The sequence below is a fragment of the Mugil cephalus genome, chromosome 7 (assembly GCF_022458985.1).
Source record: "Mugil cephalus isolate CIBA_MC_2020 chromosome 7, CIBA_Mcephalus_1.1, whole genome shotgun sequence".
NCBI lineage: Eukaryota > Metazoa > Chordata > Actinopteri > Mugiliformes > Mugilidae > Mugil > Mugil cephalus.
Window position 1 is genome coordinate 18644484 of NC_061776.1, and position 15124 is coordinate 18659607.

Sequence of the window (15124 nt, forward strand, 5' to 3'; positions counted from 1 at the left end):
TGTCACCGGTTCAGTCAGAACCGTCAGCGCCCAACAGCTGCAGTTTTGGATATGCTCTGACCCGGTCGTTTAGCCATCACAATTTGGCCCTTGTGTTAAGTCACTCAAATCCTTCCACGTCCTGCTTCTAACATTAACTTTGAGGACAACATGTTCACCTGCCTAATATATCCCACCACTGACAGGTGCCGCGATAATGACACAATCCACATTATTCACTTGACCAGTGATTCTGTCATTACATAATGGACAACAGTTAAAGGACATCAACCGCACCTCAGGACACCGTCCGTCGGCTCGTGGGGGCCGCAGAAACTACTGAGTACCACTGGTTTAACCCGCCGCATCATTTTTTCACTTTGATTTTTTTGGGGTGTCTTGGAATTCAACCCTCTTTAGATTGATTATTTTCAATTCCATCAAACAATGTGACATCCTTTCCTTTTGTAACACATTACCCATTTTTGAACAGTGCAAAATGGCTAAAACATTTGCACTATATATGAACATGAAAAGGCATGTTTGAATTAGACACGAACATTTCAAAAGAAAAAGAAACCATTTATTACATTCTTAAAACCACATATAATGTATCCCAATGGACAACAATATATATCGAGCTGTGAGACTCAGTTACTCTTGGACTAGTAATATACCTCTTGTACATTTTGTCATACAGGGAAAGAGAAGGGAGACAAGGTATTGTTTTGTTTGTACTTTTCCTAGTCTTTCTTCAATTAAAAAAAATAGATCACTGACTTTACAAGACAAAAGTGGAGACACGGAAAGAAAAATGTGGATAAAAGACCGACAGATAAATGAAAATCACAGCAAAAGAAACATTAAACCCCAATAATGAAATTCATCTTAAACTCTAACTGATTCTTTTTTTTTTTAAATTATTCTATGAATCTTAAATTTAATGTTACAATATTAGGACAAACGGGAAGGGCTTTGACACTTTGTGAGTAACATTCACAAAAATAGATCTTACGTCCACAGTGATTATGGTTATGGGTCTCATCTTAGGTGCAAAGGTGTGAGGCTGGGTGTACAAGGCTAAAAGACGACACTGGTGATAAAGGGACAAGAGATCACAGCTGGCTCCCTGAGAAGCAGGCAGCAGTCTATCAGACTCTGCTCAAGAACTTCGCAGCACCCCAAGTAAGACATGATCATCATCATCATCATCATCATTCTAATGCTATAACCTTCAGAATTTGTATTTGCTATGTACATGAAAATGTAAACACTTATGCAAGACCTTGTGTGACAGATATAGAATTCAAAAAATAATAATAAAACCGATTAACTGAAGTCTTACTGGCTTACTGGCCAACTCAGGGGGCAGCTGGCAACTCTGTCTGGGCTTAAACTAGTGTCCAGTGAGAAAGAGGAAAGTATAAGTGCTTGGTAAGTGTTGGATTTTGGGACTAAAGGAGAGAGGAACAGCAAATGTACAAAATAATACAGTTGCACTAACCAGCAGGGAGGGTTCATGATACATGTTATGGACCACCCTCATCCCGGCCTTTAACCAACAGAAACATGAGTGAAAGACAGTTGTTCTGCGCCTACTGAACAGGCTGCTGGTTAGAAACAGACGGGGGAGACCCCCTTTTAATACAGTTCTTGAAATCATCTTTTGCCTTGCTTTTTTCTTTTCCTTAGTGTCCTGTTCGTCTTCTTGTCTCTTTAGGCAGGGAGGGCAGCAGTCTAAATGCAAGGCGGTATATATTTGTTTGCCTTTGTTTGAGTACAGTGCCTCCCCTGCTGAGTCGCATTCAGTCGCAACGAGTGTCCACCCCGTCGCTTGCCGTCGAGGCAAGAGGGGGTCGTTGCCATGGAAAACCTGAGAGTACTGCCAAGAGAGGAAAAAAAATTGTCCAGAAGAAATGTTTCGAGTCCAAACATCAGCGTTCTTCGCTTGTCCATCTTTCGTCCCTCCTCTCACATCTTTTTTTTGTCTTTTATCCTTTCGCTCTGAACTGAACTCACACATTCTCCCTCCATATACTTATATATATATATATATAGTCATCTATTTACATTCTTATTTAAAATATTTGTTTATAAATGTGTATATAAATTAAACATAATTTCATCTTGTCCTGTCTCTAAGTGGCATTTACAAGGGAAGGGGTGCATGGGACTGAGGTTTCTCATTGCATTACAAGAGCCTACAAAAAGGCAGCACCGAACACTGTCCAAATGTGTGGTAAAGTGGTTCTGAGCTGGTTAATGCGTACAGACTAAACTGTGAGTCATATCAGGTGTGTGTTTTTTTTTTTCTGTTTTGTATCGGAGTCTGACTCATGATGTTGGTCCCTAAGTGGTGGTCAGTACAAGGATGTCGTCCGTACGAATACGCATGCGTACCGTACTGAGATGCATGAATAAAGAGGAATATTAACCGAGAGCTGCATTAACAGCAAGATGTGTTCAACTGTCTCAGAGTGGCAGGGGTGTACATTCATTTTTGGGTTCTTGCTTGTGCACTGGTGCTTTTTGATGAGGTACATTCATTACTGGTTGAGCGATCCAAAGTGGATCAGTTGTTAGGTGTTAGAGCTTCGAGCTCTTGAGTGCTAAGTGGGCTACTGTGGTATTACTACATTGCCCATATGCTACAATAGGCAGAGGACCATGAGCATGTGTGGTCTGTAGTGTAAGGTGCTTTGCCTGCTGGGAAAGTGGAGGACTACTTTGGGATCATGGGAGACGGAGTATTTAAAGTCCTGGATTGTCTCTTAACTGCTGGTTGTTGAGCTTCAACATCTCTATCCTTCTCTGTCTCTCCTTTTGCTTCCCTGTCTCTCTTTCTCGACCTCTCTTGTTTGTCTCTCTGTCTGTCTAGCTGTCAGTGGAGTCCGGCAGTGACATCTCGCTGCCAAACACTTCCCGGTAAAGCGGCGGGAAACTGTAGGCGGTCTCTGGGTGAACCAAACGGAAAAACTCCAGTTTGTCGATGTGGAGGTTGCAGATAGACTTCATGGTGGGCAGCTTGGACACCATCTGTGGGGACAGAAGAGACGCAAAGGTAAATGTCTGAATGTGTGACTGCGTGGCGTTGAGAGTAGCAGCGCTCGCCGCTTGTGTTTACCTTGTCCAGTTTCTCCTCAGAAGCGCCACTCTTGTGTAGACTGTGCTGCAGAGCCAGGTAGACCTTCTGCTGGAGTTTCTGAACCTTCTGGCCTTCTGTCAGCCACGGCCGATCTACGGGAACAAAATATTAACCCGTTAGCTCAGGTACTTGGGGTTGTTGCAAATCAAATCTCCATTTATATTCTGCGTAAGCTCCCAGGTAATATAGTGACAGCAAATATTAGACATCGTCACCTCACACGTCCTCACACACCCTTATGCAGGCCGATATAACTGGTGTGTCTTACTCTCAGACCTGCATGATTGGTGAGCGGCTTATTTTCAGTCAACAGTTGACGCGTGGCAGGAAAAGTGACTTGTTTTATGATGCAAACTCTAAACTGTGCTAAATAATATGCAATAATTTAAGAAAGCAACATTTGAGACTTCTACAGGAGACTTACATAGAGGGTATGCACGTGACATCACAGCTAGCGTCTCCGTGGTTACGGCCATTGAGTGGCAAAAAGTGACAGCTGAGCATGGAGATTAGCAGCATTAATTTGAATCATAAGCTTGATTACAGTTTTAAGAGTTGTTTTGCGATTGACTTTACCAACAGATTTGAAAAGCAGTCAGAGATATGTTTTTACAGATATCTCCGACTGCCAAACAAAAGAGAAGTAAACGATGGAATCCAGACACAGAAACCTGGTGTTGTGATTCAGGTTCTGTTTTTAGTGACAGGTTACATTAATTTATGCAGATTTTTTGATGAACTCATACCTTCAGTTACGTCCTGAATGGCTGCCAGGTAAGTTTGTGGTTGTTGTTGTTTTGGTGTAGTTATGGTCGACAGTAACTATTTCAGTTCCAACAAGAAATAACAATCAAATAATAAACGGAATATTTGTGATCACTCCTCGTCGTCCTTTTAATGTCTGGTCAGACGCTACAGCATTGTATGGCTAATCTTACTTGTCAGTAAATCTCTTAACGTTAACATCTTTTATTTAGCTAGTCAGTGCATACCCTCTGTAGAATTTCCTTGAGCAGCAGCCATTTTTGAACAAATCAGCAGTTAAAAAAAATTAATGTGACTATTTTTTTTTTTGGATCCTCATGTAGCCACGCGGTCTTGGAGGAACGTGACATAGTGCACTTCCCCTGCTCAAACAGTTCTGAATGTGTGTATGACTGAGAACGAGGAGGAGGGTAATTACCAGGGGACAGGAGGACGGCGGCGCTGAACAGAGCCATCTCCTCGTCAGACAGCTGTAGACGGCACAGTCCTTTTCCGAGGTCAAACACTGCATTGACCAGGTCGTCACAACCTGCACAAAAATTGGGTTTAATTGATTCATTGTTAAAAACAATTAATTAAAGTGTCTGCTTAATCACAGCCTGTTAACGACCGAACCGAGAGACGTAAAAGGACTATCTAAGGCGTCTGCCTCGTGTAAATTCCATTGAGAGATAAATAAAAATAGTATTTTTTCTTATGCAATCACTATCTGTCTGGCATCTCATCAGATACGGAATAAATTCCCCACTCAACAGATCTGTATAATGCAGAGGTACATCACATTTCTTAAATATCTCAATGCTAAGTACTGTACAGGTTTCACAAAAGATGAGAAAGTGACACTGTCTGCGCAGTTACACTGTCATCTGATCCTCACCAAGTGCTTTGAAGAACTGAGCAGGGGCGAATTTTCCGTTGAAGAAAATGGTGCTGTTGTTGCTGTTGAATGCTCGGCACATACGTATAAGCAGGACCTCCAGGCAGCCTATCAGCAGATTCACAGACAGAAGAAAAGACATGGAAAGATGGAGAGATGGAGAAAGAAGACAGGGGGGGAGGGGAGGGGAGGACAACGAAGACCCAAGGTACTCCAACATGCACAAAACACACACAACAAAATGTAAATAATTTTCAATCCAGATTGGGTGCACAGCATATATGAGACATTTTTTTTTTTTGAACAGTTTAAAAATCGACAGGATAACGTGGATATCCGAGAAGATTTTTTTTAAAAGTTCAAATTATTTACACAACGTAAACGCGTTGTCAGATATATGCATTTCATGTCATTTATATATGTGTTGAGCAGATAGTGAATAGACAAGTCAAATTTGAATAGTGAAATTCTCACCAGTGGTCAAATAAGTATGTGTGATTTATTTAAACAAATACACGTATGATTTTTTTAAAAAAAACAACAAAAAACAAGATAAAAGGGCAAAGGTTGAAGGTTTGGAGACAAAACGACAGGAAGGAACTACAGTTAGCAAGTTACACACTTAGTTACACTCAGTACTTTGGAAGAATGAACTCAGACAGCTAAGTGTTTGAGCCGTGTTAGACTGGGCACTGACCTGCTTTCAACAGTATGATCTGATCATTCTGGCACAGGTCCATGAAGCCCGCGATACGTTTGGCAAACTCCACCACGTACTGGATGGCGTTGGTGATGTGGTGCGCACACTGTTGCCACATCCACTCGGCTGACTGAAAACACAAATGAGTGAGGCTCAAGATCAGCGGTAAGTAGATGATGTGCTACTTTAACATCCAACACGTCGTTAACATTATTAGCGGTAATTTTATGTCCAGTTCAAGTGCTTTAAGTGTGTGTGACTACAGAAAATCTTAAGGATAGTTTTTTTTTTTTCATTTTCTGCAAATGAAATGAAAAAAATATGAATGGCTTAATCCTTCACACCTTTGGGCGCTGAAGTGAGTGTTATGTACCTTGTTCTGAAAAGCACGCGTTTCGTCAGCTGTGTATTGTGCCCAGGTGAATCTCTTCATGTCTTCAGCGCTGTACTGACACGTCTCCAGGTGAGACTTGACGATGCTCTGAGTGATGCGCTCTGTGAACCAAAGTACGCAGACAGGTCAGGGCCGCGTCAGCAGATCTGTGCCGTGGGAAGCCGGCGAGAGTGCAGTGGTACTGTTTATGCATCGCGCATCATGCCAGCGGAAATCACTACGTGCGTCGCCCCGCTCCGCTATTAAGTTAGCCGCTGACTGACAAGAGTGCTAATGGCTCATTTTCTCACCTTGTTTCACGTTTTTTTTTTTTTTTTTTTATCCTCCTGCACTTATTATCCACCAGTCACAATATTTACTTACTGCTTCTTTTAATAGCCTCCAGTGTTCAGAGCCTCCCTGCAGTTTATTATTGCCCGTAAAATAAAATGACAATGTATTTTTCCTTGAAGTCTCTGGAGACACCTCTCTAAAAATGTACTTTCCTCCGTGCCTACATACTCTAAATGCTCCTACTCCACCACCACTGTTTTTTAAGGACAGATACTACTGTACTACTCTTTTCCTCTGGCCATTAATATTGTCCTTGACCCATTTGTTTTCTATTTCCTCTGCAATGTAACAGTCTGATTTATGAGGGTCTTTAGTCTTTTATTGAATTGGGTTTGTCTTTTGCTTGGAATTTGCCATAAATTCTCATTTAAAAGCCAGTGTACGTTTTGTATAGCCACGCAGTGTCCCGAAATATTTTACTTTTTTTTTTTACCTTACGTTTCTTGTCCTGTTTTTCCCTGAAACTCAACATTAACGGGTGGTGGACTGTTAAGAGTAGTTACATGTGAGAAGAATATAGAAGAACGGTTGACTTTGCGTAAAGAAAAGGTGGGAGGAATTTTAACATTTGAATTTACGCTACTTCGCAATGCTCTCTTTGTTTAAATAGCCGGTAAACAACGAGAAATAATTCGCTGTTCGTTATTGTCAACACTCACCGAGGTCCGTTATTGAGCAGTCATCGGGCAGATGGTCCAGCAGTGCGTGTATGTTTCCCAGCAGCAGATGTGCGTGAGAGTGTGTGTGCAGGAGCTGGATCCCGCTGGCGTCCGCCCCGTCGAGCATGGTCTGCTGGGGGGAGTTCTGACTGGACGAGGACAGAGACGACGAAGAGGAGGAGGACGACGAGTTGGAGGTGTTCCCGGTGCTGGCTCCTCCGCCCCCCAGCAGCTCCAGGCTGCAGTACTCGCTGGCCTCCTCGGGAGTCAGCGGCAGGTCGAAGAGGTCGGGCAGCGCCGCGATGTCGTCCAGGTCGCTGAGGGTGGAGCTGGAGCCCCCGCAGCTGTAGGACCGGCTCAGGCCCTCCTCGCCGTCTTCCGCGCCGCCGCCGCAGATGCCGTCGTCCCTGGGTAAAGACAGAGTAGTGGAGCCCCCGCCTGTGGAGCCCCCGCACTCCTGGGACTTTTGGTGCTTCTGAACCTCGGCGTAGAGGCTGTCGCGCTGCTTCTTCGACATGCGCCCAAACTTCACCGCTGCAGGGAGAAAGTAAATGAGAAATATAATTCATCAGAGGAGACAAACACAGCTGATTTAAATACACATAGATATATTTTACCGCCCAGACCCCTCACATTGCTTGTTGCAGTATCACCGTGGTAACACCGGTTACACACGCTTTCAGAAGCTGCTCCCTCAGTCTAATTTACAGAGATATGCATCTGTCACCTTATCCATGAGTACTGTATGTTCCGGCGTCTATATTAAGGCCACGTTTGCCCTGTCTGTAACGGAGCTGGTGTTTTCAGAGCCCGAAAACCGCACATTTTTGAAACCTGCATCCAGAGTGGGAAAGTTTGTTGTTGTTTTGGAGACGGCCAGTCAAAAAAAAAACACCAGCTTCGTGTGCACATGGTACCAGTTTTGTATGATGACGGTTCATCACCTTCTCAGTCTACAGACTGTGTGTGTTTTCTCTCTGAAGGCCACAGAGGAAGGCAACAAGTGTCAGGCCCTCTCACGACAGCTGATGTGGAACATTTCTGCCGAGGGCTTCGGATTCCCGTGATATCAGCTTTAATTTAAAGGCACACTCACCCTGGGCTCCGGCAACTAACATCTATCTCACTTCCCTCAAGTTTAACCAAATACGTTTGCGGTCGAAAAGTGAATGCCAGGGCAAAAGGAAGTGTGTACAGAGGCTGGAGTGTCAGAGCGTGGCGCGCTGCTTACCGTCTCGGCTCATGCCCAAAGCTAGACACTTCTGCAGGCGGCAGTGCTGGCAGCGGTTCCGGTTGGTTCGGTCAATCAGGCAGTTCCTCTGACGGGAACATGAGTACATGGCATTGTTCTGCTGGCTGCGGCGGAAGAAGCCCTAGACGCACACGAACACACGCAAGCAAACACCGTAAATGATGTGCAAACTTCAGCCAAAACGGCGGCGTGAGGTTGCGTTTCAGCTTCCCGGCTTTACCCCTCCCCTCTTTTCCCACTCACCTTGCAGCCTTCGCAGGTGATGACTCCATAGTGAATACCTGAGGACTTGTCCCCGCAGATCTTACAGGGGATGACCTCGATCTGAGCTGTGGGACAGAAAACGAGAAAAGACAAGAGAGGTCAGAAAGCTGCTCCGAACTGACACTTTAGATCGCAGTCAGTCAGAATCTGATCAATGATGAAGCATCACTGTGCACAACATCTGTTCAGTCATAACACAGACTTTCAAAGAAGCACATGTTTCCCATAACTGGTACTGTCAGCTCACGTCAGTGTACATTGGCTTTTTCCTTTTTTTTCTCAGTTATTTTCTTCATGAATAATATTTCACAGAAAACTCCCATTATCCCTCTTAAAAGTGATTCTGGTGACAGTTTGCTTCCAATCGTCCCTGAGTTGAACGTTGGTTTCTTCTTCTCTGACCACGATCTCCCCAGGTGTAGTTAGTCATTAATAATCTCCATTTATCTGAAGCTCAGACACAATATCTTTTGATATGTATATTACACTGATTTTAAGTAAATCACTCTGTCTCTATGCAGATATTCCTCTTGGAAAATAAGATTTTCTTGTGCTATCTTTTTTTTTTTTACTTTTCATTTCTTCAAATTCAACCTTGTATCGCCTGCGGACCATAAAAAAAGGCCACCCACGCTTTTGTGTTGTCACCGTGGGACTGCTGTAACTCTGTGTGCTCTATTTGAGGCCATCCTCTGCTTCTTAGCTGATACAAAAACGCAGCAGTGGGGCTTTTAACAATTTCCTTTTCAGTGAGTCATTATATTACTTTTACTCTGCAGGAGCCCTTGAGCTTCGGATTGAAGATTTCACTGACAATACACACTGAGTATTTGAAACTTTGTTAATCCCTCGCTGACACAAATTAGGACTTTACTGAGGAGGCCTGTGATATTAAGTTCTTATCTTTCGGGAGGGGGTGGGGGGGGGTTTCTGACTTTCCTGTATCTCTTTTATGACTGTGTCTGACCTTTACTCTTTGCAGCATATGGCTGAACACATGATTAATAGAGAAGTGCTGTGGTCATTTTATATGACCGTCATTAGCAAATGATTAACTCGTTCTGGAAAGCAAAACAGGTCAATGCGTGTCACGATCAAAGTTTTACAAGCTCGATGGCATTGTTTAATTTCTTCTGCTGGAGCCAATAACCTCATAAACAAACTGTCCCAGAATTAGTACGCGCTGTGCAAGAGAAGATAACTCGCCATGAACTGCGCTAGTCTGAACCCTGTATGTGGGCCCCATGAGGGAACAGAGTACACAGATAGGGAACCACATGACACACATCACTTGCACATATGACACACACGCACAAAGACTCCTTCGTTCTTGGCTGACTTAAACACAACAACAACAACTATATTATAAGATGTCGGTACAGTCCCTGCCTGATTCACTTAATCACTGCTTGCATTAGATGTGAGGATGTTGTGTGGAAAACTACTTAAGGATTGAGAAAGAATTGTTGCACCCTTAGGTACTGGAAAACACAACTTTCCACTTCTTTTCCTACTTAACGACACAGTCGGCTGTCTCTCCTCTAAAAACTGTTGACTAAAATACTCTAACTGATCAGGGCAGCTGCAGGCATGCAATGGAAAAATATCTCTCTCTTCCCCCTCCCTTCCTCTCTTTCTCTCAAGTTCCCCTCCGCCCCTCCCTCATCTCTCGATTATATAACTCCTGTCTGTGAGCATTCCTCACAACACTCATTCAGCAGGCTCACTCTAGCAACACCGCCGCCCCGCCCTCCCCAGCCTCTCCGCTTCCCACTGGCTGCGCGGCCCTCGCAGCCGCCTTGGTATTGGCCGAGCCGTCCGTCACTCTGGCGCTGTAGCCTGTCAGCCCATGTGGACACTCTGTCCTACTGACACACTTTCCCACTGCAGGGGGAGGAGGAGAAGAGAGGCGAGCGCAGTCCCGACTCGATGCAGGCCAGTTTTAAGGTGGAGCGGAGCAATCCACACTGCGCGCCCCCCCTCCCTCTCCCAAAAAAAAAAAAAAAAAACCTCCAAGGCCTCTGTAGCCTTCCTAAGACAAGCGACTACATTACATAACAGAAAAATTAAAAAGCAGAGGATCATAGACCGACTTCAGCAGACACAACACAGATCCTCACTAATTTCCCACAAGCCTCTTTCTGTTCGGCCTAATTTAAGCTTTCCTGTGCCTTTTTAATAACAACAAACCACATTTGGCACGGCCGTAATGGCTCATACTGTACTTGGCTACAATCCACTCGAGCCAACTTTGAACTTGAATGTCAGCTATTCGGCCCCCGCCCCCCACCGCCCCCGTTCTTTTGACACTGAGCTTCTGCTTGAGCCCTGTCTATTCTTGTCATGCGCTGAGAGCCAGAGATGCCCGGCCGCCTGCCCGCCCCCGATGCCACAGCTACGCACACATACTCCCTCACTCCTCCTCGGCGAGTCTGCGGCGATATGCATGCACGACCGCAGACAGCAGCAGATGCACCTCCTCTGTGTTTCTTTAGTTAATGCGGCTGTTGTGCTTAAACTGCAAAAGGGCCGAGCACATACAGGCAAATAATTAAAATGGCACAGAAGATTAACTTTGAAGAAGGATCCACTCAGTGGAAAAGAAAAATAGGGTTTCTGGTATTTTAACTACAGATTACTCTTATACATTATTAGATTTGTTCATTCTTGACGCATTTGAACTGTTAAAGTTGGACCTAATGTCCAAAACTGAAAAAAATATGTGTTATGATAAAAAAACTAATAACTAACTAAAATATGTACATAAGAGTTTATTGTCTGCACATCAGAAAGGTTGTTTTTTGTTATCATTTGACACCTGTTGTTAGCTTAAGAGACACAATAAGTATTCAACCTCTGACGGACGCAACAGCAGCAGGATTAAAACCACATTTACCTTTAACCCCGTATGTAAATGTTGAAATATGGTGAACACCAGCGTGACACATCTGACCTTTAGCTCTCTTGAGACAGCCAGCTTTCCCAAAACCATCAACCATCAATAGCAGGCTTGTTGTTCTTTCTAACATGCTAAATGAAGCCTGCACTCATTTATCATTCGATGACGCATTAACTAAGTCACAAATCGCTGTTGTGAAATGCAGTAAATCAGGAGAAGTAAAGCAAAGGGCAAACAAAGAACGGTGTTTGAGTATATCAGGTGACTGCACGGCACACCCAAACCTCTTCTCAGAATAATAGCGGGGAAAGATACCTCAACGGTTCGGGCAGCGCGTTGGCCTCACAGTGTTTATCAGGCCACTAAACGTGTAACCTTGTTATCTCTGCAAAGGCTAATTCAGCGAGGGGTGGGGTAGGGAGAGGCTCAAGAAAAATCACTGACTTTGTGCTTCCAACAGTTCACCTCTCTGTGTCTAATGAGGAACAAACAGCCAATAATTCTCCGACAGGAGCCCCCCCTCCCTCCCCGGCTGGCATGCCAAACAGTCAGTGTGTCAGTGTGTCAGTAACATGACAAAGGAAAATTAATGGAAACTGTGACTTTCCACATCTTCACCACCGCATCCGAAACAAATACTCTCTCTGTTTTATTTTCCTAAAACCCCATCTTAAGGAGTTGTTTGCCTGACACAAAGTTTACAATAAGAAAAAGGAATTCTGACTGCCCTGCAGTGACAGATTGACACGCAGCCGTGTGGACACGGTGTTCTTCAAATGTTTTCACTACCTGCTCGCAAGAATGAGACAACACGCTCAACAGGAGGTGGTTGGGGCGGGGGGCTCTATATATGCACAATAGAAACACCAGAGCACTCGTTGTGTCATGCCTCACAGCGGGGTGTAGGCTTTCAGCGTTGCACAGATCCCTATCGCATCCTCGTCGCCTTTTTCCTCTTTGAAATCAAATAAGAGCCGAGCACGGTAATGATTTCCACATTAGCTCGTTTCCCTGCTCTGGAGGAGTCGCCCATGCCTCGAGAAGGAAGATAACTTTGCAGATCCAAAAGCGAACTTTTGTTTATTCTCAGATCTTCTGGTAGAAAACCAGGAAGGAAACTGTGTCATTCAGCACAATGCTGTGGAGACTGAACATATCCTACATGCACAAACATAATCTGGCTGTCTGGCTGCTGGTGTATTCGCTCTATTTTAAAGGATGCAAATACCAGTGGAGGCCAAGCTGAGGCCCACGGGGGGAGATTAGAACAGACCCAAGAATTTCATAGGCCTCTTATAGAGGGGAGTGAGTGTGTGACATGAGTCTTATGATCTCTCCACTGTGTCTACACGTAATAAATAAAAGTAATACATTTCGTATAGGCGCCCTCCGCTGCCTGGCACACTAAATCAGAGTTCAGTGTCAAGAGGTTCAGACATCACAACATTCCTCTAAAATCCTGTCAGCCAGCCAGAGCTGCTGGAGTGACTCAACCATTTGGACTAAAGCGATAATATGTGCAAGCATGGAATAAAAAAAATAAAAATAATAATAAAAAAAAATGCTGACGTGCTTTTTCAGCGGAGAAGCGACAAGTTGTGAGACTACCCTACATTTTTGAGTGCGGCCGAGCTAAGAAAGGGCTGCGGTTTGTTTACATTTGGATATCCTGCCAAAAGGGGAACCACCCTCCACCAGGGGCCCCCATGCTTCTCACTCCCTCCCTCACATTTTTTCTTGCAATAATCTATCTCTGTCCTCCCCTGCCAAGAAAACAAATGCTCCTGCAGGTAATATCTTAATAAGACATGTTGATCATGTCCGGGCAACAAAATGCATTAGTAATCATTAAGAAGGAGTTAATGGGTGAACTGTAGATGTGAAGCCAAACTGTTACGGGCAGATGAGTTCCTTTGAATTCATATTTTGATTTGTCACAATAAGGCTGGTATGGGCGTGCTCTATAAAAATTCAAGTGAATGTGAGCTGAACTTGGTGGATATTTGGATTAATTTTAAAATATGTTCAACTATCAGTTGCATGCAAGACGCATTCCTCCATAATAATCTCCACCACCGGTCAAGTTCAATCGCAGGCCGTGTCAGAGAGAGCGACACGTTGAAGGGCGACCGTCAGCGCGCGCCTGTAACCGCACATGGCGCTCCACGTCCGGCGGCACGACTCTTCCCATAGCCTTCCCACCCTCCCTCCGCTGTGCGTACTGTATAACGTTGGGTGACATAACTAGGTCAGTGGAACAGCCAGGTCTCTCTCCCTCTGTGCGCTCACACAGTCAGCCATGCTGGCACAGTCACCGCATCACAACAACCTTATGACTGCACCGACAAGGCTCAGATCGATCTAATAAAGTCAGCTGTGGAATTCATTTTACAGTTTGACACATTTAGGACTTTTTTTTTTTTTTTTTTTTTTTAAAAATCCAAAACTAATCACAACATGAAATGGCTGCATGCTTATGAATGTCAGAGAAAAAAGGTTTAATTTTTTTATAATGCTTATTGTGTGTGAATTGGTGTCAGTTACACCACTGACTTTGTTAAATCACCGGATCAGAAACCTGATAAGCTCGAACAACATCTCTATTACATAATTCTAGTTTTGGTTAACAACAATCTCCTCTTATGCCCCTCCCTCTCCTCATTGCGTAACTCGTAACATGGATCCCTTGGCGAAGTGTACCTATAGATCTCACAGGTGTGATATGAGTTGCATTGCGAGTGACATTTCTTTAAAAAGACACAGATGTTGCACAGACAAGTCTTAAAAGCGCAAGATTACGCATATGCAAACCTAAATCTGACCTAAATGTATCGTGGGCAGATATGAAATGGGTGATTACAAACTAAATGTATCCAGTTAGCCAAAGTTAATCCTCATGAGAGAACAGCATGCCTCCGGATCTCTTTCAGTACATGCACAACTTCAGTGTTTAGCATGCAGCCTCGAGCTCAGTGCAGCCACAATCCAGTCATGGGGGATTAATGCGCACAGGGAGGAAAACAGGCGCACTCAAGTCCCCTGTGCGCACACATGTGGCTGTTCCAGCCCGATCAAAAACCCCACCGCGGTCTTTTGCCAAGTTCAACATAACATGCTCACAGGTATCGCCACATAAAATCAACTTACCTCTCATTTTGGTGTTTTCTTTTTTTTCTCAGTGGAACCGGCGAGTATTCGTCTACATGGGTTTACTGTTAGGTGACAGGATAGAGGCGAATAGAAGCGCTGGCTCCGTGAATATTAACTTCGTCCAAGGCTGCAGCCAAATTTTTTTTTTTTTTAAAAAAAGAACTGAAAAAACACTAGCCCAAAGTCCTCTGCGTTATCGCTCGGTTAAGTCCGACCAAAATACAAGAGTGCAGGAAGTCACTTTAATTCTCATCGTAACCGTCTCTAGAGCCCTGGCGAATGGGTTTGGATCAACTTTTTTTTTCCTTCTGACAGAATAGTCCCACGATGTAAGAGCGGTGTTCGGACCCCCTCTCTGCTCTGTGACTCTCCGCCTGCTTTCCTCTCAGTCTACCCTGCTAACCTACTTTCTCCAAGCGTGGACTCTCACATGATCTCACTGCCGACGGCTCCTCTCACAGCTCTCGCGGGAGCGCGCAGTCGGGAGCGAGTTTAAGGTGGCTGTGCAAATGATTGACTTGTTCTCAGTTCTTCTTTGCCGCGGTTCTGGGAGAAATAAAATTGATAACCACCCAGGAGTCAACGGGAAGGCAATTAAACCCGCAGCCAGTTCTGCTTTCAAATGTCGTCAGCCTTCTCCTTGCCTTACTTCACGTGGAAACCTCCACTTATTGTGGACCCCTACAGGGGTCTCTGCATTTATGTCG

General features: G+C 44.4%; 1 protein-coding gene across 1 annotated transcript; it reads right to left on the reverse strand.

Annotated features, from left to right (window-relative positions):
* Positions 1 to 540: 540 nt before the first annotated feature.
* Positions 541 to 14866, reverse strand: LOC125011125 (nuclear receptor ROR-beta-like). The gene is made up of 10 exons (XM_047590158.1): positions 14415 to 14866; positions 8348 to 8433; positions 8084 to 8225; positions 6853 to 7386; positions 5840 to 5961; positions 5464 to 5596; positions 4767 to 4874; positions 4308 to 4418; positions 3104 to 3216; positions 541 to 3015 (listed from the first exon to the last, which is right to left on the reverse strand). Exons 1-10 carry the CDS (start codon positions 14419 to 14421, stop codon positions 2854 to 2856), a joined length of 1518 nt encoding a protein of 505 aa, XP_047446114.1. The 5' UTR covers positions 14422 to 14866; the 3' UTR covers positions 541 to 2853.
* Positions 14867 to 15124: the final 258 nt, after the last annotated feature.

What these genes read in the sequence shown, in the direction of transcription:
- LOC125011125 (XM_047590158.1), bottom strand. An exon ending in TCACCTGCGAAGGCTGCAAG is followed by an intron (nt 8,226 to 8,347) that starts GTGAGTGGGAAA and finishes GTGTGCGTCTAG; the next exon opens with GGCTTCTTCCGCCGCAGCCA. An exon ending in CGCGTGCTTTTCAGAACAAG is followed by an intron (nt 5,597 to 5,839) that starts GTACATAACACT and finishes TTGTGTTTTCAG; the next exon opens with TCAGCCGAGTGGATGTGGCA.